Source organism: Acartia tonsa, chromosome 3 (genome assembly GCF_053477335.1).
Source record: "Acartia tonsa isolate MP-2025a chromosome 3, ASM5347733v1, whole genome shotgun sequence".
Classification (NCBI taxonomy): Eukaryota; Metazoa; Arthropoda; class Copepoda; order Calanoida; family Acartiidae; genus Acartia; species Acartia tonsa.
This window is the reverse complement of record NC_137262.1, coordinates 5,101,087-5,127,106: the sequence shown is the minus strand read 5'-3', so window position 1 is coordinate 5,127,106 and position 26,020 is coordinate 5,101,087. Positions and strand designations below refer to the sequence as shown.

At 35.4% G+C, this 26,020-nt stretch overlaps 2 protein-coding genes across 2 annotated transcripts; one reads left to right on the top strand and one right to left on the bottom strand.

Annotated features, from left to right (window-relative positions):
* Nucleotides 1-3,519: 3,519 nt before the first annotated feature.
* On the bottom strand, nucleotides 3,520-6,105 carry LOC145315059 (uncharacterized). Its single transcript, XM_080155106.1, has 4 exons — nucleotides 5,929-6,105; nucleotides 4,562-5,139; nucleotides 4,266-4,322; nucleotides 3,520-3,828 (listed from the first exon to the last, which is right to left on the bottom strand). The coding sequence occupies exons 2-4, from the start codon at nucleotides 4,749-4,751 to the stop codon at nucleotides 3,767-3,769; spliced, it is 309 nt and encodes a 102-aa protein (XP_080011232.1). The 5' UTR covers nucleotides 4,752-5,139; nucleotides 5,929-6,105; the 3' UTR covers nucleotides 3,520-3,766.
* Nucleotides 6,106-19,041: 12,936 nt separating this feature from the next.
* On the top strand, nucleotides 19,042-25,898 carry LOC145313123 (uncharacterized). The gene is made up of 14 exons (XM_080152393.1): nucleotides 19,042-19,182; nucleotides 19,494-19,581; nucleotides 20,164-20,327; nucleotides 20,487-20,587; nucleotides 20,819-21,032; nucleotides 21,414-21,553; nucleotides 21,833-21,905; nucleotides 22,126-22,188; nucleotides 22,444-22,542; nucleotides 23,019-23,665; nucleotides 23,796-23,945; nucleotides 24,207-24,371; nucleotides 25,026-25,209; nucleotides 25,726-25,898. The coding sequence occupies exons 1-14, from the start codon at nucleotides 19,083-19,085 to the stop codon at nucleotides 25,881-25,883; spliced, it is 2,346 nt and encodes a 781-aa protein (XP_080008519.1). The 5' UTR covers nucleotides 19,042-19,082; the 3' UTR covers nucleotides 25,884-25,898.
* Nucleotides 25,899-26,020: the final 122 nt, after the last annotated feature.

Below are 26,020 nucleotides of genomic sequence, written 5' to 3'. Positions count from 1 at the left end.
AGTTATTAGACTTGTTTGAAGCCCTCTATAAAAGAATTAAGCTTTTGCTACGCTAATTATGAACGCTGTCGCGTTAAAATTAAATAAGCAAAGCTACTCTATAACTAGGTATGTCTGTATGTTCGTGTACAGTAAAAAAGGTGTTTTAAGCATCAATTAGATGCTATACAGAGAAAGCAATTCTTTAAAGATAAACTAATTCATAAAGTCTCCTATTTGTAAATTTTTAATAGATTAATTAGTAATCTGTCATATATTTATGTTGTGATGTCATATATTTAAGTTTGCAGACATGTTTTAGTTGTTACTCTTAATTACTCTTCAATTGCTCTCAGAAAGAATAAAGAGAAAATATATTATAGTCAGTTGATATTGAGAGTCCTAACACAGAACATTATCTGGTTTGGGTTCGAGTCTTATTAAGACCAATTCAGCTATTTACAGACATCCTATTACTTTAGCTAGTTTGCATAGGCAGATATTCTACCCCTTCAAAGTGCATAGTTAATTAATACATTGTATTAATTAAACAGACAGTCATCCTGTTGCTTGGTGTCCTGATATACAGACAGACATCCTGCTACTTCAGAACTTTCCAGCTTAAATAATCAGTAGTTTTGAATTATTAATATATTTAACCATTCCTAAATAAAGTATATATATCTAATCTTATTTACTCAAAAACTGCATTTAATCCAATATAATAAATACTTAAAAAACTGTTTGCATTTTGAATTGAATATTAAGTCTACTCTATCATTAACTTATGAAAGTCTGTCTATTTCACATTTGGCGCAGTCTTATTGTGCTACGTGTTATTTAGACCTGCTACTGAGTTAAGGGTGGGGGAAGTGGTGTTTAATTTGAATTCGATCACTTTTTGAGATTTTTTTATCTCGGATTTTTCACAGTTTTGTTTTATTTTTTTTTTATATTTATAACTTGATTTATATTTTAAGTTTTTGTGGAATTTCATTCTTTAACTCTTCTGATCTAAATTTCACGGCGAATCTAGTTCTAGTGCTCGGATATGGCTGATGGAGAAAAAGGAGAGCGGAGTAAAGGTGAAGGCAAGCGTGGACGGCCGCCTAAGCGTCCTCGGGAGACTGACAGTCAGGATGATGATGGAACTCCCGAAAATTGGGAGGAGGATGATGATGTGGCTGAGGATGTTGGTGCAGGTGCCAATGCGAATGTGGAGTCGGCGTTGGCGATGTGGAGAATGACGTTGTGCCTGAAAGCATAAAAAAATATGTTAGGGCAATGTTAAAGGAGCATACAACTGTCAAGGGTCAGGTGGATAAGCTAACGGCGGCGAATAAACGGCTGGAGAATAAGGTGAAAGAGTTCAAGAATTCTGATGAGCATAAGAAGTTAGGCTATGATGTTGATTTGGCTACTATTAAGAAAAAGGTGGCGCAACTGCCATCGGATGGGGATATTAGCGGTTTTTTGTATGAGACAAGTATGGGGGCTAGTGTATCTGCAGTCAAATTGACGGGAGATGATTTGTTTAATGCATCTTTCATTAATCGTTTGAGTGTGGAGGCTAAATTGGATTCTACCAATTTCGAGGCTAAAAGGGTGAAAAGTGCTCCTGGACATCTGAAGTTTTCGCAGATTGAGTTTTTGGGTCCGGTTGGGAATGGAAATTGGATGAATGTTCGTGAGAGTTGTTTGACCGAATATGAGAATCAATTGTTGGATATATTTCCTTTAATTGAGGAAAGGGCTGAAGTGCTTAAGGCTTATAAAAAGGTGGCCGGCGGTAGTGTAAGTCAACAGACTGTAGAGGAACAGTTTAAGGAGTTTTGTCTTGTAAGAGGAGTCAAGTGGGATAGTGATTTTGTGCGGGATGCTCCATTTTGGGATGGAAACATTGATTTTGAGGATTATTTCTTATCATTATGGAGGGTTGCTTGGTTCGCAAAATTGGAGGATCCTATGCTTTTCAAGGACGTTCTGTACAATAGGATATTTGAGTGCAAAGGAAAGAAGATGGGGAGGCTAATTACGCCGGAAGCCAATGCTTCCCTAAGTGCTTTAGGTTATTACCTGTTGATAAGAAGGTTGGTGATACCTTTTGCTGATATTGAAACTGCGACTGAGTACTTTTATGCCCTGAAACAGAAAAGTGGTCAAAATGTGGATGGATTCTTCAATGCTAAGTTACGGTTGTTTAGGCTTATGCATCCTGGTCAAATTTCTAGACAATCTTGGCGTGATTTCTATAATAATGTGACTAAGAATTTGCTGTTTTCTGATTTAGCTAGAGATATGGCTAATTTCATTGAATCTATGCATTACCTGGAAGATTACAGTGCTTTCTTGACTTATTTGATTCGCAGAGGTCAGCATTACATAAGCTGGGCCCGTTCTGGACACGTTTCACCTGAAAATGTAACGTCCTGTTATTCTCAGGCTATGGAAGGGTTGAAGCTAGAGGATTCCAGGGAGGTAAAAGCTAGGCCTGTAATCAGTGAAGTGCATGTATCCGATTTGGAGGGCAGGACTGAGATTGGCGATAATAATGCGTGGATTGAAGGGGATGATGATATTCCTTGGGATCAGGTTGAGAACGTGATTGGGGCTCTGAATTCGAAGGCTAAAACTATGATCTGTTGGTATTGTGGGAAAAAAGGTCATGTAGTGGCTAGTTGCTGGCAGAAGAGGGACGGTAAGCCGCCAGCTCCTGATTCTCGCATAGGAAAGACCAAAGCTAGGTTTTTCTCAGCAGGTAGCGAAAAGAAAGAAGGTCCTGGAGTGCCTAATAATAGGGTAATACCTGAGCAGTTTCTGAAGAAGACAGTCAATCAGGTGGGGCCTGTTGTGGATTCTGAAAAGAGCAGAGATGAGAAACAGTATGAGGCTATGATTGCTGACATAGCTAGGAACAATTTTCAGCAATATCCTATGTAATAGATATGATTGATTTGATATATAAATTTCATTTTGGGATGAAATTTATAGATCGTTCTTTTATTCGTATTCATTATATAGGCTATAGTACTGTAGTTGATTTTTTTGGGTTTGCTATGTGTAATTAGTTAATGTTGCTGTTTTGTATTCAGATAATTGCTCTCAACTTTATAAAGTATTTCTGTCTTGCTTATTCTTCAGTCAAGGTGTGATCGTGTTAGTGGCTGTCAATGAAAACAATATATATATATTTATATATATATATTTACTATATATTATATTTTTGATAGGTACCTATGCAAAGTTGTAGTAAATATTAAAACTTTGAGAGGTACTTACTTGTATGAGAAAAGGCTTGGTGTGTAGCTGTGTAATGCCGGTAGTCTGGAAGTTGTACAGGATTTCATAAATCGAACAGTATGTTGGCGGCTGGTGACGGATGGAGGGCTGACTGCTGTGTAGTGGAATGATGTATATCTAAAATTTAAAATTAATTAACATGGATATATTAATTATTTGTAATACTGCATTAAGATTTTAATTTGAAGGTATATTGATAGAAATGACTAGGGTTTTCAAGAGATCGTGAAGTTTTTGAAGATAACGAAAATGCCTATTTGTGCGGATTTAGATTTTTTTGTGCCAGGGGCTGATATTACGGTGAAGGAGTTAGGAATTATTGATACAGGAAATAATTTTAATTCTTTAATATCTAGAGAAATTCTTGATAAACATGGAATTGAGTTCTGTCCTGCTAAATTATCAGCGTATTCAGTAGATTTAAAGAAAGTTAATATTATTGGATATGTCGAGTTGAAATTTAGATTTGCTGGAACTCAAGCTGTGTTTACGGAGATATTTTATGTACCTGAGGTAACGAGTAGGTTGGTGAATCTTGGATCTGATTTCCTGAAAAAGAATAAAATTAATATTTGTTTGGATGAGGATAAATTTGAATTTTGTGGGGAATCTGTTCCTATTAATTCATGTTTACAGAAACAGGTGGTGGCGGAGATACAGAAAATTCCTATTTTGTCCGGACGAATGAATTCTGAAATTCCATCTAAACCTACCTTGCCAGGGATAAAGGAGGGGGGTGGGTTTGGAGAGTTATATTCAACGAAGTATAATGTGAAGTTGCTGGACAAAACTATTTTTTATCCTGGAGGATCTACAGCTGTTGTGCATGTGGCTGGATTAAAGAATGATGGGTTTTGGTATGTGTCCCCTAATTCTTTTAAGATGACAAGTGGTAATGGGATTATGATTATTGAGGGAGTGTATCAGCCACGGAAAGATGGGTCCTGCGTGGTTAATGTAGTTAATGCGTCAATAAAACCTATTACCTTGCTGAGAAATGTGAAGATGGGGCATTGTTTCGTCATGGATAATCAAGATGTCACCTGTAATAAAACAATAAATGAGTTGGATAAGCCAGAAAAGTTGTCGGGGCAAAAAATGCATGAGCGAGTACAGTTTATTATTCAAAAATTGAAGTTAGATGAAAACCAGATGATTAAAGAAAATCCAGAATTGAAACCTAAGATTATCAAAATTTGTTTGGAAAATTTTGATATCTTTTCAATGAATGATTCAGATATTGGTGATTGTCGATTAATGACATATAATATAGAATTGTTACCTGGAGCTAAACCTGTGAAGGCCAGAAATATTCCGTTGAATCCAGAGTACGATGCTAAGTTGAAAGAACAGTTAACCAAATGGTTGAACGCCGGCATTATTGAAGAGGGTTTCTCGGATTGGTCTAGTCCTATTTTTGCTGTGAAAAAGAAGGCTGCACCTGGAGCAGAGGCGAAGTTGAGGTTTGTCATCGATTTTCGCAATTTGAACAACGTGACTAAGCGGGTGGCGTGGCCGCTGCCATTGATTTCTGATAATCTGACGAAGCTGGGTTCTGGCAAGGTGTTCAGTACTCTTGACTTGACAGCTGCTTACCATTCGATGACTATGGATGAAGACTCTAAACCGTTGACAGCTTTTAGTGCAGCTAACAGGATGTATTTGTTTAACAGGTTGCCATTTGGGTTGTGTAATGCACCCAGCCTGTTCTGTGCTCTGATGGATAAGGTGCTGTCTATCCTGCCAGGAATGTATGGATTCTGTATCAGTTATTTGGACGATCTGATCGTATTTTCATCAAGTCCAGAGGAACATGTAGAGCATCTGCAGGCGCTGTTTCAAGTTCTTAGGCAGGTCAACCTGAAATTGAATTTAGATAAGTGTGATTTATTGACTAGAGAATGCCATTATTTGGGGCATATTATTAGTGCCGATGGATTGAAAATGAATCCTGCATATTTGGAACGGATTAAGGATTGGGGCAAGCCTAGAACAGGGAAGGAGTTACAGAAGTTTTTGGGATTTACCAATTTTTACAGAGGATATTTTGCTGATTATGCCAAGAGGTCGTGCATGTTGGATAGTCACAGGAATGACACTATAATTAAGTGGACAGAAGAATTGAATAGAGTATGGACTGAATTTATGGAAATGTTTAAGACTGAGATGTGTAAAGGCTATCCTCAATGGGATAATCCTAATCTTTTTATCATGGACGTAGATTATAGTTCTCAGTATTTTGCAGGGATTATTTCGCAAGAACAGGATGGTGTAGAAAGAGTGTTCGGTGTCTGTAGTAAAAAGTGTAATGCTGCGGAACAAAATTATCCTTCTTATAAAGGAGAATTAGGTGCATTAGTATATACACTAAAGAATTTTTTACACTTTTGTAGGTTTCGTGAATTTTTGGTTCGGACAGACAGTATTTCATTGGTGCATTATAAACGTTGGGCTAAAGGATCAATAAATGGTGTCACCTATCGATGGATAACTTTCTTGCAAAGTTTTGACTTTACAGTTATCCATTGACAGGGGACTAAGCATGTGAACGTAGATTATTTGTCGAGAACTGAGTTAGATTGTAAGGAACATCAACTGAAGGATTGTCAGGAGTGTAGAGAGACAGATAATAAAATTTTGGATCCTTACCTGGATGATTCACCATTTCTGGATCAAATCTATTCCATTATGCAGGTACATTCTGCAGAGGATGAGGTGGATGTTGAGTTTGTCTGGCAACGTAGTCTTCAGCAGGACGAGATTCTAAATGAAATAAGGTTATGGATATTGGAAAGGAGACAGTTGTCTTCTTATGAGAGGGCGGAGTTATCGGGCAGAAAAGAATTATTGTACAATCTTATTGGCCATATGTATGTGCTAGAGGGGGTTGTAATTTTCAGACAGCCTTTGGCCGAAGGGGGTTTTGTCGAGAGGCCTGTAGTGCCTCTTTCCTTATATAATGATATATTTGATTCAGCTCATGGTGGATATGGTTCTGGACATAGAGGTGTTCAGGAGACAATACGTAAGATAAATGAGAGATTTTTTATGCCTGGCGTGAACAAGTTTGTGGAATCGAGAATGCGAAGTTGTATTACATGTTTGAAAAAGGCTGGAAGTAATCCTAAACATGTTTCACCTATAACTCATTCTGTTCAAAGTAGTGAAGTTTTTGCTAATATGTCAGTGGACCTAGTTGGTCCTTGGACTCCATGTTATCATCAGGGACAGACGGTTAAGTTTGTCTTAATCATGGTTTGCTTATTTTCTAGATATGTCTTTACATGTCCGTTAGTTGACGCTAAAACTGAAACAACTGTAAGGGCTATATTGGAAAATTTTGTACCTACCTATGGCTTATTTAGGGCTTTGAGATCGGATAGAGGTACAAATTTTACAAGCAGTGTGTTTAAGGGGGTGATGAAAGGATTGGGGGTGGATACTGTTCTAGTTCCCCCCAGGAATCCAAATTCGAATCCTGTAGAGAGGCAAAATCAGAGTTTGTATGCTGCTTTGAAAGTAGATGAAAACCATGGAACTAAGGACTGGGCTAAAAAATTACCTTTGGCTACGTTAGTGATTAACTGTTCCAAGAGTTCAAGAACTGGTTATTCTCCATTTTTTCTGGTTTTCGGTCGTCAGCCACGTATTCCCCTCGATTTTCTATCACCAGCTCCGTCTGATGAATCTTCATCCTCGCGGTCGTATTTGGAATTTCTGAAGAATATGGAGGACGTAATTAAGAGAATTTCTACGAAATCCAAATTATATTTAGAGGTTCAAAATAAACACAGAGTACAGAAGGAGGCATTGAGAGTGACAGATGTTTGTTATGCTTTCTTCAATATTGTGAAGACTGACGTGTCCAAGAAATTACAGTCTTTTTATGGGGGGCCTTTTATTGTAGTTAAGAAATTTTCGGATGCATTGTATGAATTGGCACCTTTTGGGAATAATCCCATCAAGAAAAATCAGGTTGTGGCTAGAGATAAAATTCGAAAAATTCATGCTCGAACGGAGGTTTTAGGAGAGGAGGTTAATTTTAACGTTTTTCCTTTACCTGAAATTTGCCCTTCCGATGAGATATTTTTGGAAGTGGATAATATGCCTGTAGAGAGGGAAACTGTAGAGGAGAGAGAGAGTGAAGATGTTGTGTATTTGTCACCTGAAAATGATGGTTTTGAATTGGCAGAGGAAAGAAAGAGTGACGAGATTCAGGAGAAGGAGAGTGAGATTGCGGTTGATAATGACAGAGTTTCAAGGGATGGAAATGAGTGGGATATTAATAGAGAAAATATACCTGTAGGCGAAGGAGTAGAGGTGGGAGTGACAGATGAATCTGTGGTGCCTGCTCCTGTAGCTGAGGGTAATTTTGACAAGGTTGAGCTTCCATCGGAACAGTCGTTTTTGACTCTGGCGCCGCCGCAATCTTCGCCTGAAAGATTAGTGACAATTAAGAAAAGTGGGTCACGGGTGGCGAAATATTTATGGGACACTGGGAGGAGGTTAAGATCTCAGGTAGGGGGTCCTGTGGTACATGTTCAGATAGGAACTCGAGGACAGAAAAAGTAGGGAAAGGAGAACTGATAATAATTATTCTTGTATAAAAAAAGAATATATATTATAAAAATATATTATAATAAGAGTTCATGAATTGTTATTTGATTATTTTAATAACAAATATGTGCTGACAAAGCTAGTAGGTGGAAAGTTGTTCTACAATGAAAGGCTAAATCAGTTGATATTTGCGGGTGGACTTGTGAACAGTTATCAGCTAATAATGTCTGGTCATAATAATAAATTCAAATCAGGTAAATATTTTTTAATTTGGGGATTGTATTTAATATCCTGTGGGGCTGATGTGGTACCTGTGCTAGTAAAGGAGTGTGTTGGCGACGGTCCTGAATTGAGAGCTTCAGAATGTACAGTGTTTGGACAGCATGAGTTTAATGGGACAATCAGTGGTCACCTGTTAAAAAAAGTAGGAGTGAGATTTCTGCCTGCGGTACAATGTCACGTCGACAGAACGGTTCATACCTGGTATTGTGGCAAATATAGCCATATACATTTAGGGGCACCAGCTGTGGTTAGTAGTGATGAATTAATTTCTTGTGAAGATTGTAAAAGGATGGAAGAACAGAGGGTGTTAAACATAGATGGACGACAGTTGCCTGTAGCGTTTTATGACCGGTCAATGACTTATTTCATAAATGGTACCATTCTGTATGATGATATGATGACGTATGGAATTGACCCTCAGTGCAGAGGAGATGGTATTTATTTAAATAATACCTTTGTGCCTAATACTTTCCAAGAAGTTCAAATTACAAGTTATTTGAAAAATATACAAATTTCAATGTTACCTGATAACAGTTGTTTTCTTGAGGATCAGTTCATTGGTGCACATTGTCTGGAGTCTGATCTGCGGCTTGGGCTTGATCGAGTGATAGTTCACAATAAATCACATGAAGATAGACGTCATTTTAGTTATTTTCGGACTGTTGAAATTGTAAATTTAACTTTGTTTACATTTTCTAATATGGCGGATGATGCTAGTAATCAGGGTGGCCAAAGTTGGTTGGCGATCTCTACACATTTTTCGTTGGGATTGAAACTGGGGAAAAAAGTGGAGTTTTCTGACTTTCTGACTGATTTGCATTATTTTCATACCAACGTCCCGGATGTATTTTTGTGGATTACAACAGCTAAAAAGAATTTTTTTCCTTGGATGCGTAGAAAGGAGGAGGATGGTGCTTTATTATTACAGCTGACTTCTTCATACCATCAGGTGGAAAGGATTTTGCAGGCAGAACAGGGGTGTTGGGAGAATAATTTGTTTCATTCCAACATCAAACAAGTAGGAAATTTGTTGGTACAACATCTAGGGGAGATGGAACTTGTGTCTGTGTGTAAAAAAAGGTGGTTGAATGTGACTTTAGGAGCGAATTTGCCGTGTTATCTTGGTCATTTTTCTTTGTCCATGGACAATAGAATTGTCGCTGTAGAACCGTTTACAAGATTAGTTAAGAATGTTTCCTTGTTGATGGCTGTTGAGTGCAGGAAAAATCCAGTATTTGTGAGGGTTAAACCTGGATTATATTTGGGCAACAAGGGGGCAGGAATGCAGCTGGTTCAGACTAAACGGCTGGAGGATAGTTGGCTGAAGGTACCGTTGAATTTTGAGCATCTGTTGGATAAGGGAGAGATAGGACAGGTGTTGGAGTCTGTGGAAGAGGCTAAACTTTCGGAATTGGCTGCTAATTCACATGCTTTTGTTGTAGAGGTTACAGAAGATTGGTTTGTACATCTATATAATACCTCGATTAATTGGTTGACTAATAGTTGGCAGCATTTTGTTATGGCTGTGATTGGTGCTGCGGGGGTGGTTGTTGGATTGCTGTGTGTTGGTTGTTTGGGAAAACTGTGTAACTGCGTTAAATTTTCTCGTTATCCTTCGGGGAGGCAGTAATTTAAATTTGGCATCCCTGATAAATATAATTTGTGTAAAGTATTTCGTTTTGAATGTCGTCTTATATATGCAAAATGTTAAAATATTATAACATTTAATTATTGATTATTATCAGGAAATGGAGATGGAAACGAGAGGCGGTATCAGCGGGCGTCTGGACGGCGGGAGGAGCGTGAACCGTCTGTTGAGATGCTGGATGCTGATAGAGCTAATCGGCGGCATGTTGTGTATAGAAGAGATGATAGAGAAGGGTCTCGGAGGAGGCAGTATGAGGTAGAGTCGCCCAGGTATGAGCCTGTGTACGATGACGAGGACGATGTTGGCAACGTGGGCCTTGAGGTTGAGCTTGATTCCCGGGATCGTCTGCCTAGTGATCAGAGTGGTTCGGAGCTAGACAGTTGGGCTGAGCCTCCAACGGACAAGCCTGAACAAAAGGTGGCAGATACTAGTTCTGGCGAGGGACGGCGTAGGTTTGGTAAGTTTGTGCCAAAACAGGCTGCTGTATCGGTCAGGACTAAGGGAGCCAGCAAGGCTTATGATGATGCTGGGGAAGGTACTTCCAGAAGGGGCGTGGTTAAGCGTCCTGCTGGGGCAGATTCTTTTGGACCTAAACAGAAGAGGGAGTTACCAGACTTGCGTGCTGAAGTCGAGAGGAATAAGGCTGAGCGCAAGAATGACAGACGTGGTTTGGCGCCGCTCAGTGATGAAGATATAGGTCGAATCAGTAATTCTGTTGCTGTAACTTTAAAGCCTATGGTTGAGGAAAAAATTCGTGAGGCTGTAAAAGAATCAGTCAAAAGTTTGAACGTTGCACAGAAACTTTGGCAGACAGACGGTCATAAACGGATTAAAGACATGTTGGCCACGCATAAGAAGGATCTAATGGAATGTATTAGGAAGGTGGATACGGAAGTCCAGCAAATGGTAACTACTACTGCACAACAAAAGGCTTCTTATCTGGTACAGCGTGTACAGACAGCAGTGGCTGATAATTGGGAAAGTAGTTCAACCAAGTTGGGACAACAGGTGGGGCAACAGGTAGAAAATGTTTTGGCAGGGCAGGGAACTAAGGTTCAAGAGGCTATTTCTGAGATGGCGCAAAAGGAGGCTGAAGTGCAAAGGCACCTGGCTAATATTTTTAGCGAGTTGTCCGAGATCCGGCGCAGAATAAACAATGACTTACCGGCTGTGGCATATTGGCAGCTGCAACAGGCTGGGACTTCTGGCGGTGCTGAGGCTAACAATGGGGTGATGATGGTTCTGGGAGGTGTTCAGGTCGCTGGTGGTGTTGAGATGGAGGTGGCAATGTCGGCAGATGGGTCAGCGGTTGCTGCAGAGGTGGCGGCTGTGAATGATACTGCCGCGGCTGTAGATGATGCTGTGATGGTTGCTGTAGGAGGGCCAGTGGCTGCTGCAGCGAGTAATGCGGTCATGGCGGCAACAGTGGGTGTCTCGGCTGAGGTTGGTGGAGGGGCACTGAACACTCCTCCTCCAGTGGGTGAAGGAGATGAAGGACTTGAGGCCGGGGTTAATTTCGATGTAGGTTCACCCAGTGAAGACGTTGATCCCAGTTTGTTGGATCAGCCTGATGGATGGTGAAACCATGCCTAGCTGGATGGTTTCAGAAGGGGGTAAATGTCATATATTTATGTTGTGATGTCATATATTTAAGTTTGCAGACATGTTTTAGTTGTTACTCTTAATTACTCTTCAATTGCTCTCAGAAAGAATAAAGAGAAAATATATTATAGTCAGTTGATATTGAGAGTCCTAACACAGAACATTATCTGGTTTGGGTTCGAGTCTTATTAAGACCAATTCAGCTATTTACAGACATCCTATTACTTTAGCTAGTTTGCATAGGCAGATATTCTACCCCTTCAAAGTGCATAGTTAATTAATACATGTTATTAATTAAACAGACAGTCATCCTGTTGCTTGGTGTCCTGATATACAGACAGACATCCTGCTACTTCAGAACTTTCCAGCTTAAATATTCAGTAGTTTTGAATTATTAATATATTTAACCATTCCTAAATAAAGTATATATATCTAATCTTATTTACTCAAAAACTGCATTTAATCCAATTTAATAAATACTTAAAAAACTGTTTGCATTTTGAATTGAATATTAAGTCTACTCTATCATTAACTTATGAAAGTCTGTCTATTTCACAAATCTTACAGCATTAATATTTTTTTAAAGAAAAAACATATAATTCACATATTTATCTTTAAAAAATATAATAAAATTGAGTCATCTAGCGGCATAATTATAAACTACATATAATAGAAGTTTGGTGATTATCTCTGATAAAAACATGTATAATACAAACTAATACACTTTTAATAAAAATGAGGTTAAAAAAAGTTTTAAATAAAAAGAAAGCATGACATACAGAGATAGTTATTTTTTTTTGTAGAAATTCCTTGCTTCTAGTGTTAAAAAAATAATACAGTAATACCATCAATAAAACTTCTCTATAATTCCTGTACCAATAAGCATTCAGTGTATAATTTACTTGGTCCATCAGTCTGTCGGTATGCTCTGACGGTCATCTAATTTATATTTTTTAAAAATGATTTTCTCAGCTGCTATATTAGATAGACACTTAATTTTTTCAAGAAAAGATTTTCCTGGTCGAATAGCATCTACTTAATACCTCACTTGGACCATTAATATTCTGTAATAGTCTAAAGCTCGTCTACTCTATAAATTAGTAATGATCTTAAATACATTTTTCTTAGCTGTCATCAAAGATAATCCGCTAAATTTTAAGTGAAGATTTATATGACAACTCAACATCATTATTTACGATAGTCTGTCCATCTGTCTGTTATGCACTTTGCTTTGCTGTTCATAATTTCACAATCAAGGCGTCGTTACTATATGTATAATGTATATGGATGTTGTCATCCTTGTTTAAACTTTATATAAAGTTTTCTTAGCATCTAAATGTATATAAAAATGAATGGTTCCTAGTATTACAATAACAAGTTTTTAAGATGAAAAAAATATATATATATAATATCCTTATACTAAAGTAACAGGATGTGATATGTCTGTTTGTCTGTGTGTTTGTACCGAAAAATCTCGCCCGCTGAACCGATCGGGTTCTCCTTAACAGAGTAGCTTCTCATAGGTCCTAGGAAGGTTTATAACTCTACCACCCCAAGAGAAATCGCCTCTAGAAATTTTTTTTAACTAAATATAAAAAAAGTGGGGTGCTTCCCCCCCTCCAAAAAAAATTTAACCCTCCCCCCCCCCCCCAATTTTTTTTTATTTTTCTTTTCAAATCTTAAATAATAAATTGGGTTATCAAATTCGACTCTACCCTCCTCAAGTTCCCCTAGAGGCCTTTAGGTGCGTAGCCGCTAGTATGTAAATAAAGGCATATACATTATACACATAATTGTATTAAAAAATCATAATATGATAATTATTTTCCAGAAACAATTCCCTACCCTATAATGTTTCACATAACCAGCTAAAGCTGAAATATATTGTCATCAATCGAGATTTAGACAGTGCAAATTTGCATATACATACATAGTGTTAAAACACACAAGCCGAGTCTGCAGCCGACATGAAATCAACACCAGACCCACGAACATAGATTTATGATGGGTTCGAATCCCGGCTCAACACCGCACCATAACTGAAGATGTTAAAAAAGATTCCCAATATCGCTATGTTAGATGTGTGACATAAATGGTTAGAATAGGGGGTATGCCTTGGAACAAAACAGGCACAACTCACTCATAGTTAGATCTTCCAGACAAAGATCGTCCAATTAAAGAGTTGGTTGTTATTTTATACGGTCCTATGACAAATGCAGGAGTCCCAAACATCGGAGTGGACAAACGTCGGAGTGGAAGCTTAACCTAACCTAACCTATTTTAGACCATCTTATATGTTTTTTAAATGCCTAACCCCTGAGGGGGGCTTATTTGTACATTCATATCTTAACCTAACCTAATCTGTCTGGAAATACATAATCAAATTAATATTTTAACACTCCTCCGTTTGTCCACTCCGAAGTTTGGGAATCCTGCGTTTGTCCTGGAACCCTTTATACCCTAATTACCTATGAGCAGATTTCTTTAAAGGAGAATTATATCGGTTCAACAGTTAGTTAAAGCTATATGGAGAAAAACACACATCCTATTACTTTTATAAAAGGATATAATAAGAATCTTCAGCCAGTGATTAAAAGAAAATAACAACAATAAAATGAAAATAGAATTGTTGAACATTTTTATTTGTAGAGAAGCTGTGCAAATAAAAATGCACAGATGCAAAAAAACTAAATTTATTATTTTCAATATTATCTATGACGTAGAGATTATAGTATATGCTTATGTACATATATGAAGAGAAATATTGCAACTAAATCTTTCACATTTTCTTTTAAAAAGCGCAGCTATTATATGATTTGAATTATTTTTATGTCTGAAGATAAACTACAACAAATTTTCGCGCAAAAATTGTCTGCAATACGATGTTATACAATATACATGTTTGTTTCAGTATGGTTGACAAGCGGTACTAATCCAGCGAATATTAATCGGTTTCTAAGCCATACTGAAAAAAAGGATTATAGTTTTTGGAAATTTTTATGTCTGTCTGAATAAAAATATTTTCGTATATCCTGTGGTGGTTTTATGCTATTTTACCTTCAATGTTCTTTTCCATTTATAGGTCCTTGTAGGCTATGAGCTATGCAAAAATATTTAAGGTTGTTGTTTCGCTACTACTGGATATTGTATGCCTTGTCTTTGTTCCTTTACTAAGCATATTTTGATCAATCAAGAATTGTCATATATTGACAATTCTAACAAATTTGAAAGTCTTGCAAAGACTCCAAATAAGAACAAACTTTAAAATATTAGACTACTAGCGACTTCGCCCCTAGCCTCTAGGGGCTTTTTTCTCCAAGAGGGAATTAAAAAAAATGCAATACACGTGGTGCAACAACCATAACATCTAAGAAAAATAAAAATGGGGGGGGGGATTTTTGTTTTTTTGGGGGAGTTGAATGTGTCCCCCCCCCCCAATAGAAAAGCCTTAAACCACCCCAGGACCAGTAGATATATTCCCTGAAGAGTAGAATCTGATCGGTACATTGGTTACCGAGATCTTAGGGACGGGCGGACGGACAGACATCATTCTACTTTGTATTATAGATTACTAAAGTCCCGTAATTATTACTGTATTTCATCCGTCATCAAGCTGCCCACAGACTGAAATTATATTGTAATAATTAGGTTTGTAATATCTTAGTAAAAAGACTTTTTAATGTAAATTTTAAAAATTAAGTAAGGTTCTTAGTCCTTTGAGATCTTTAAAAAACTCGGATCAACTGCATTTCACAGTAAAATATTCCTGGTAACGAATATTTCCAAAAATCTATGAATTTTAAAGGCTGCTAGCTGCCAAACGGCTAAACGTACAGATCATACACGCACCCTGTTTTAAGCGGCATAAGAAGGCCTACAAATAATCTGGAATAGCCATAAATAAAGAATGCATAATTATCTCGTAGTGTGGAGAAATGCGCGAAAAAGACCTATTTTACGCGTATTTTCTTCAGTGAAGCTTTCCCTGTGAGTGTGCATCACTGATCTTAGCTTATTTTGTAGGCCTTCTTATGCCGCTTTAAATGGTGTGCGGGTATGATCTGTACGTTCAGCTGTTTGGCAGCTAGCAGCCTTTAATATTCATAGATTTTTGGAAATATTCGTTACCAGGAATATTTTACCGTGAACTGCAGTTGATCCAAAAACTCTAGACTGGATCGAGCGATTCTTTGATTATGGGAATGAATAAGTCTATTTTATTTTATGACATTATTCATGACTAGTGGCAAAGCCCATACACTTTTACAGATATCATTCTGTTAAAAATCAAATAAAAATTAGCTTTTCATTACAGTTCACCATATGTCCATATAAGTATTTAATTTTTATCCCTCAAAAGAAAAGCTTCTTGTTCCATTCTTTGTTGTCACTATATTTGGAGGGGGGGTGTCCTACGCCCCAAGAAAATAGCCTAAAACCACCACAAGACCAGTAGGTATATTCCTTGAAGGGTAGAATCCAATCATCAGTTCAGTGGTTACCGAGATCTTAAGGGACAAACATACAGACGGACGGACAGACAGACAGACATCAAGCTACTTTGTATTATAGATATTGCTACTTACCATTTCTGTATCTAAAGCAGATCTAAGCTAGGGGCGCAAAGATTATGAGATATTCAAAATAAAATATCTCAAAGTTTGGTATATATCAAATCTAAAATATTTATCTCAATCATAAATTGAAAAATTTGTTGAACTATGTTTTTTTTCAAGGACATATTAAACTTTTGTATGAAACGTCATAATGGTTTAATCTGTAATACAAAGTAGAACGATGTCTGTCTGTCCGTCCGTCTGAAGCTTAAGATCTCAGTAAGCACTGAACCGATCTGATTCTACTCTTTAGGGTATATACCTTTAGGCAGTTACTTCAAAATAAATAGAATTTTTTTTAATTACCTCTTGGGGCAAAGCCCCTAGAGGCTAGGGGCGAAGCCGCTAGTATTCTTAAAAGCGCAATTACTCTATAACTAGGGCCATTTAGTCTTTATGACAATAATTAGATATTGAAACACTGAGGGAATGATTTTGTTTATATAGATTCCGATAACTATAAAGTATTTTTAGGCATTTCATAAAATATTTACTTGGCTGATTCTGGAATAAGCAAAATAAAATTTTAATAGTGAAATAATCCCAAGTTAAAGTTTGTAGCTTCAGACAACTTATTTTGGACTTTTATGAAAAGTAGAACAAAAACGATTAAGATCTTTATAATCCTCCTGTTATAGAAATTATTAAGATTTGTTTGTCTATAGCGAAGGACGTCACTAACCACTGAACCGATGTGGTTCTCCTTTGCATTGAGGCTTCCTATATGTTCTTAGATGGTTTTAGGCTATTTTATTTCTATAAAAGTCACTAGTTTTTTATAAGGTTCCACGACAAACGCAGGAGTCCCAAACGTCGGAGTGGACAAACGCAGGAGTGTTAAAATATTATTTTAAGTAAGTATTTCTATACAGATTAGGTTAGGTTAAGATATGAATATACAAATAAGCCCCCCGCAGGGGTTAGGCATTTAAAAACCTAAAACATGGTTTAAAATAGGTTAGGTTAGGTTAATGGTCCACTCCTGTGTTTGTCCACTTCGACGTTTGGGACTCCTGCGTTTGTTCTAGTACATTTTATAATACAGGGGAAAATTCAAACAGAAATCCACTATCTTTTATAATGGGATTTAATTATATCTTAAACAAGGATGATAACATCTAAAAAGCAAAGCTCCAAAAACAAATATTTTTACTTGCACAGCACATGACAACAATCCTTTAGACTTTTAGAAATGATTCACTTATATTCGTCATAGGTTTCAATATTCCATAAGAGATTAAAATATTAACTGCATGCTGCATGGTATAGGAAATATTCACACACAAAAACACAGCCGCGTATCTTGATTACCAGCCGAGAAGATTTCGAATTATAGAGTAGCTTCGCTACTAAAAAAAAATGTTGCCCGTGTAAATAAACTAAATTTTGCACGAATAGTTTTTAACAAAAGAAATGCACTACAGAAATCTGACATTGATCATTGAGGAAACATGTAGCAAAATCATATTTATATAAAGGATGAAATTGATTTTTTAAATTACCTGTATAATGTATATGGTTTAGATTTTCCTTTATTTCTTTTTCAGAAGTACTTCGCCCCTTGCCTAACAGGAGACTTTAATCATACTTAATAAAGTTCTCCTACTACGGAACGTATAGATTAAATTTATTAAATTAATATATCGTTTCTGAGATCTTTTTGCTGCTGATCTATATTGTTTTAAAAAGTCAAAGAATTAGTCATGAATGGCGAACAATGTAAAAAGTTTAGTTTATATTTTGAAGGGAATTAAAAATATATTATATCAATAAAATTTGACTGTATATAATATTAATTTATTATTGTTTTTTTTATGTATGTACACCCAAGAATGATAAATATAATCTAATACTTTTTTAAAAATTTGTAATGTCAACACTATGAATATCAAATAATAAAAAGAAAGCAATGTTTACAATTTGTAGCAGACAAAAGTTTCAATCTCCATTCATTTCCTCTACCAACATTTCCTTCCCTTTCTTTGTATTAGAACTCTTACTTCTCCATACCGGCCTACGCAAAAATACGGTATTCTAATAATTTATTTCAATTAGGTCGACTATTTAGAAAAATAATTTTAACGATTTTTATATCTAATTGAGGTTTTAAGTTCTATTTTGGAAAAAAAAATTTATTTAAAAATCGTCGGCCTAAATACATTTTTCCAAAAACAGCGGTATTTTAATGTACGCATGCGTAACAAAAATCAAAATAGAATCTGATTGGTCGACAATAATACAACGTCTATGATTGGTGGAAATCGTAGCGATATTCCCATTGAAGGGAAAATTTATGTTGCCAGATTGATTTAATACTTTTTTAGATAATTAATATATTTGTTTATCTCACAAAATACGTTAAAATTAATTCCTAAGATGTTTGATTAGAATTTTAAATATTTAATGTAATAATTATTAAAAATATGACTCAATACATTATAAATTTTATTTTTGGCTTAAGTTCATTTTAAATTCAGGCAACATGAATGAAGTGCATTATTTCAATTTGTCCCCCAAGAAAGAATACAAGCTGAAATAAGGAGCAAGTTTACCGATTATCACTTTTGTTATCATAAATAATAACAAATGTTATTAATTTACAGAATATAATTTTTTTAATATGACTCCTACTTAAGATTTGTTAGTAAACAAAAATTTAATGTTGAAAATTGAATTATTTATGACTAAAACTTTATAAAAATACAATACATACCACAAAGGGGACTTTAGATTCATGTCGCTAAACAAAAGTAGCCTGAATTATATGAAAAGAAGACAAAATACGCACATATCTGAAATTGAACTTTGTTTGCATGTCCTTTGATTATGTATACATTTTTTTGTAAACAATTTTGTTTTTTATTAAAAGTATCTAAAATTCTTTCCAAACATCAATAAAATAATTTAGGTGATGCTCTTTTTATAAATAGACCTTCTCCATTTACTAAATTAATCAAGACCACCTTTTATTTTTCTTTTTACTGTTAGGTTTGATTTCATATAATGTACGTTATATCAGAAATGCATTGTTAAATATTAATCAAAGTAATGTAAACCTTTTGTAAAATTTTCAGATCCTTAGCTGGAAAGATTTCAAAATGAACACCTTTCCGAAAACTTTTCACCTGTCAACAAACCATTCCGCCCTTTTGGGGCCGTTTGATGCGACAATTTTGGACACCATGGAAAAGGGTACAGGTAAAGATTGGAATACTCTATTTTCTTATCTGATTTACTTTCTGGTGTTAAATATTTTAGAAAACATATTATTTTTTATTTAAATAGGTATAACAATAAAATTTGAATATTTAGGTATGTAGCTTCATTTAACAAAAATCTTTTTTTTGTTAAAGATTCGTAATCTTAAACTTTATTACTAAGTCGATGAAAATCCGGGAATATTTCTATAAAATTGGACCCAATTGATTTAGTCGAGATCATTAGCTACGTACAAACATTCAGACAGGCATAATGTTACTTTTTATTAAAATTAATTATACTCTTTTTAGGGTCTCATAGTGTGTTGCATCAAACTGTTGTCTCCTTCACCCTTGAGGAAGGAAAAGATCCAAAGTATGCCATTGGCATTCCTGGAAGGTAATTGTAGTTTTCTCGTATTCATTCGAATCCGGTGGATAGGAACCGGTTCTCATTCATACGAAATAACTATGTCTAGCATTGTATTATATCCAGCTTTCTACGAATATAAAAATGTACAATCATAAGATTAAAACCAGTTTTATTAGCCCGTCCCTCGACACTTTGGGGCTAAAAAACTGGTTTTAATCTTATAATTGTACATTCTATATCCGCGGAAAGCGGTTTATAATACGGTGAAAGATATAACTATTATCAACAACTTCTTACACGTGTGAATGTTTCAGAAGTGCCTCAATGAACAATATAAACCATCCGCATCTTTAATCACAATCAATAATTTACGAGGTCATAACTTTAAATATAAACATACACATATTTTTTTGTGCATTATGTAGAATTTAAATAAAGCCATGACATCAAAAATATATGATACAAATACAATTTAGAATTACCTACCAAAACAAATAGAAACCAAATCCTTATCAGCTTTGAACGGTTGACCATGAATAGATCACAATGGATATGTCGAATTTATTCAAAATAGATTTTAACAAAGGTATGTACTTTCTTACCTTGCAGGATGTATGTGAACGGCACAGACAACTTTCTAAAATACGCCAAGACCAACCAATTGGTGAATGGTTGCCATGAGAAATTTAGCTGGAAAGTTTGGGTCAGACAGATGCGTGATCCTTTGTACAAGAAGCTAAATTTAGATGCTGAATTGATGAAGCAATTTAAGGGTAAGTATTGCAAATTTGTGTTCCTCAATTTTAAAAAGAATTTGGTGGATAGTTATTCATTATTTTTCTGCTACGTTCCACAATTTTTCACCAATTGTTTTCCACGTATTCAACAAAACGATCATTCCATTAAAGATGATTTTTCTTGTTTTTATTTAGATACAAGAACGGCCAAACGAAACCAAGAGAACAAAGAAAGAATAAACTGCTCATATTACATCGTCATGATGGCACCAAAGGGATACGACAAGTCGCCAGAGGTTTGTCATTTTAGTTAAATAGTGCAGCTGCTCTATAGTTGGTTAGGTTGTGTGTACTATTCAACCGTCCATGTGAATTTTAGCCAAAACGCATGTGACAGTCATAAAACAGTTTTTTTTTTTTTAAATAATGTTTTAATCCTTTTTATTTTTTAGATAAAATATCAACTTAAGTACACCTAGCAGGTACTATACTTGGTTTAATGGTAATCATTTATTTTTTATTAACAGGATCTACAAGTTTCTATGAATACTGGAAAGATTATCAAGACAGAAACCTCCAGCTTCGCAAAGTTCTGGAACCATTTTCTGGACAGCCAGTTTCAGGACGTGAAAATTGAAAAGGATTCAATGGACAGCAACTGGTTCTTGTTGAGTGATGTTGGTCTGACTGGTTATAGTGGTGGGGATATTGATTATGATATGGTCAAACAAGCTGTAGAAAGTAAGACATTTATTTATTTATTGCCATTTTTACTAGAAAATATTTTTTTTCTGCATTGAAAAATTAGAATAACAGAACAGTGGACAAAAATTAACATTCGACAATAGCAAATAAAGTTTTGAAAGAGCAACCTTTGTTTTTTTAATCAAATTAGCTATACATACTTTAATATGCTACATGGTAGCCTTGACTATGCCTTATAACTACAGAAATCTTAATGCAAGGTTTGATGAAGAAAAATTGAATCGAGCCATCTCAAATTTACAACCATAGCTACCTATTGCTTAGCATCTTTAGCACAGACAGACAAATCATAAGCGTTTATGGCTTTGTGGAAAACAATAATCTCTTCTTTTTTTTTACTGATCCCTTTTTTTCTAGTGAAAGGAACCATTAAGAATTTGATCTTTCCCTTTGGTGGAATTATTGAATTGGAGAATGGCGAACTTGCACTTTTCCACAAGAAGACTGTTGTCAACGACGGTTATATAACCGGATTTATGGATCAGCTCAATGTTAAGGTAATTAATGAGTGCTTTTACTGAAACCTATTTTTGAAGAAAAAATCTTATTTCTAGCTTATGCGGGGCTCATAAAACTTAACCTAAAACAGCATCAAAATTCATTTCTCAGAAAGTCCCTATCAGTTTCATGTTTCGATTTAATTTATCATATAGATAAGAATAGTTTTAAACAATCAATCTCTTTGGAAAATAGGAAAGAACTATATTATAGTAATATATTGCGGAAGAGAAAAGGTCATAGCATATGCCTAAAATCTAATATTACAATTTCTTAAGGTTGGCTCGAAAGTGGACGTGATGACTATTCCAAACATGAAAGATGAGAAAGAAATCATCCATGGATTTGATGGTAATTATAATGTCTGCATCTGATGGCCTATGGACATAAAAAGAATGAGAGATGAAGGGATGACCATTGCACGAAAATCTTATTGTGTTTTTTTTAGTGTCTTTTATTTCTTGAATTCCTTTTATTAAATCAATAGATTACTACAGACCCACATACAAAAAAAACTTACAAGTTTTTTTGGCACATTAATAATGCCTATTAAAAAATCTTTCATTTTTAGGAAAGTTCATTGCTACGAAAGTGTTTGCTGGTAAAAGAGATGCCGCTTTGGAAATGGGACAAGGAAATTCATTTATTTTATATTGATTTCGTTTAATGTACTATGCTTTTCAGATATATTAAGAATTAAGGTTTCCAAAAAGTTTGTCTTATCTTATCGCTAAATTCTTCCAATATCTTATTAAAACCCTCCAAAAAATTAGATCCTTCTAGGATTCGAAAACAATTTTAGTTTATGAAAATTTGGTGTAATATCCAAATATCAATATATCCATATCACCTAAGTAAACAATAAGTAAATGAATATTATGCACCACAGTGGGTAAGTCAGAGATGATAGCTACTAAACTTGATGGCCAGGGTCACAAGATTATTGTCATTGAAATGTATGAGAATGAAGAAGGCTTTCTTGATGGAGGTTTGTTTATTCTTTTTATTTAGTTTGTTTTAAAAAGAAAATTCGGATCATGGAAAGAAAACTAAGTATCGGGTTTCGTCGTATTTTAACAGTAGCTTATCTTCTATTTCTAGTCTCTGCGGGGGGCTATCATTAAAATTTACCTGACCTAAAATAATCCATCAAAAACTTATTGTGGAAATATGACAAAATATACCTACTACTTCGTTTTCTTTCCATAGTCCTTAAATTCTTGATTTTCTATTTTACTTGGTTAAAAAATTGAAGATTAAGACTAAAATAAGTAGGTATAAAGCGGTCAACTGCCTTAGAGTAAAATCTAGCTTAATCTAGGTATAAACTATTTCTCATAAATTCTTTTTATCAGGCCATAAATACTTTTTCTTTCAATTGTAAAAACCCAACCATTTAGTCTTCCTTCCTGTCAATATTTAAATTATTTTACAGGCAAATAAGTAATGTTGTGCTTTATTTAGGCTTGGGAGTCCTCCAATACTCGCCAATGATCCGCATGAAGAAGGCCTCCGAGAGTATGGTCGGAGAATATGTCAAGTTTGAGGGCAAGAACATTTACTTTTGTGGATGTAGTCTCAGTGGAATTGACTTGGCTCACCTGATCCGAGTCGGGGACACTATTGATGTCATCCTCACTATGCTTGAAACCAAAGAGGACAACGCCCAGTACGCAGTCAAGTTTGGGCACATTGGCTCTCTCCCACCTGAAGATGTTCTCATGCCAGAAGGAACAATCACCACCAAGAGATTACTTGATAGAAACCTGGATTTTAATAGGGCGGAAAAAATTTTGTTGAAAAGAGTTGGGCCAGTGAGTAAAAGTATGCCAGCTGATACAGCTTTGGGCAGGATTATCCAGCTGGAAAAGCCGGAAAATAAGGAAACCTGCTGCAAGGGAACTGTTCTCATTGAGACAGGCAAGCATAGAGGCAAGAAGGTTAAGCTCAACAGAAACAAGCTATCCGTCCTCGGGCTGTCTCTGGCAAATGCAGACTTGTTATACTGTGTGTCCAGTCATGAGGCTGTTTATGTCGACGTAAATGGAATCGATGATTATCCAGAGGGGGTTTTTGTACCCAAGTTTGGCAGGCTGATTTCACCATTTGAGGTAAGATTATATAAATTCTTATGTCAATAAAAAAAAGCATCATCAGCTATTGACGAAAATGGATTGAGTCCATTAATGGTGGTAGTGCAGTGTATTAGGCACCTACTCATTTAATTTGATTAATTTTCAGTGTACTGAGGTGACTGGCGCTGAGTCCCTGTCTACCGAGGACAAGTCCGAGCTAATCCAATACCTGCATCAACATGGCATTGATTACCAGCTGTTTAAACAGGTCCTGGCTGGTACAGCACCTAACAGATACTTCATTCCGTTCCCAAAGGTAAACCAGTTTTTACATGTTCAATAACAGGAAAGGATTTAAGATAGCTTACAAAAAAAGTATAAAATTAACCTATTTAGTTTAAATATGTCTAGACATCTGTAAGGATAGGATAATTTATTTTAGTGAAGTATAATTTTTAATTAGGTAAGCCGAAGTAAAAGTTCTATGTAATAACCAATAAATAAAGTTATTCTTAGTCTTTGTCTTTTTTTTATAAACAAATACTTATAAATTTTAGAAATTGATCAATTATTTTAGTTTTGTTTCCCGCAATATGTGCAAGGTCACGTGACAAATCTGGAAACTATTGTTAACCCTAAGAACGGGTGCATAGCCGGCACTGTTCATGTGGATACAGGATACCTCACCCTGGACAAACCTGGAGTGGATGGAAAAGGCATTGTTAATATGAAGGATGAAAAGGTACCTATGTACTTTTCATTGAGGAGAAAGTTTTTTACACTTCTGTTGTTGTAATTTTAAAGTTAATATATTGGTGTTTTAAGTACAATTTAGTGCAGGGGTGTATATTCTGCAAAAGACTATTTTTTCCCCTGCTGCAATTTTTTTTTTTTTTCCGCTTTTTTTCCAGCAAGGAAGGGGATAAAATGGAAAAATATTTTCAAAACTCTTTATATTATTCATATTATCCCCCCTCCCACAAATTCTTATAGTTTTTTTTATCACCAAAGAGGGGAGAAAAATGCAAAAAAAAATGCGTTCAGTTCTCTTATATAATTTTTACATTCCCCCCCCCCCCCCCCCTCAGCAAGGTGAAATTTGCAAGATACACACCCCTGATTTAGTGGCGAAGTTAGTAGTCAGGTTTTCTATTAATATGATGTTGATTATTTTTATGCATAAAAAAATATTAAGGTAGTTTTTATTGTTATGCTACTTATGGACATGATTCTACGTGTTTTAATTTTTAGTCGTCTATTTACACTGATTAACGACTCGATCGAGTGATATTTCTTTAATGAAACTTTTAGTCAGCTTGTAATACACCAAATCAAATAACAAATATTTTAAATATGTAAAAAAAAAGGCATTGTCATAATGAAATATTTTGTTTAGGTATCATTTGTCCGATCAAACTTCTGGGTGTTTGGTCGTAAATGCGCGAAGGCTGACCTGACCTACCTGATAACGCCCAACCAGAGGGTCAACCTGGAGGTTGAACTCATCTCTGATGAGGACAGAGAAAAGATTGCGGATTTAGCCCCGTCTGTCAAATACAAAGCAACATGTATTTGGGTTGGTAAGTTTGATTTTCAATACTTTTTTGTTTGAAGTCTGTTATTCAGACTTAATATTTGGCTTATTTTAGCCGCTTTCCATTAGATTTAGTTTTATTTTGTAGATGGTATTATTAAAATCCAATTAACCTTTTTTCATGCGGTTTATTCCCCTATACAATAGGTATACATTAAGATTGAAGAAAAAATACATGAAGTAGGTAGTTTTTTACTTTTTTATGCATTCATAATGTATTGTAGTTTATTTAGTCCATCTGATCTAAAATATTTTAAACATTTTGATAATGGATATATTATTACTTTTATCTTAAACCAGATTTTCATGTTCTCTAATATACTGAAACTTGTAGCGGGCTAAAATAACGTTACCCCCTTTACTCCATCCCCTCCCCTTTTTCTGCATGAACGAACTGACCAATAAGCTAGTTCTATGTTAGCAACCTAAATTGATAATTTTACCACTTTCAATATATCCACGTATATTCTAAATCCATTATTTTGATGTTATTTTCATTTAGGTCCTGCCCGTCCCAGAAATGATAAGGACGATCCAAACAAAAATGACGTCAGTATCTTTGATTGGCTATCCAAAAGGAAAATAAGTTGGAATTTTTGCAACAGTGTACCATTACCTAATAATATTTCACCCATTTGTATTAGTTGGTGGGAAGGGTAAATTAGTTCAATCCTTATATAAAAGTAACAGAGTCTTTGTGTCTGACTATACCTTAGGATCTCGCTAAATAAAAGCTGTACCGTTATGGTTCCCCTTTACTACAGTGTAGCTTCTCACTGGAAAGGATTATAAATATA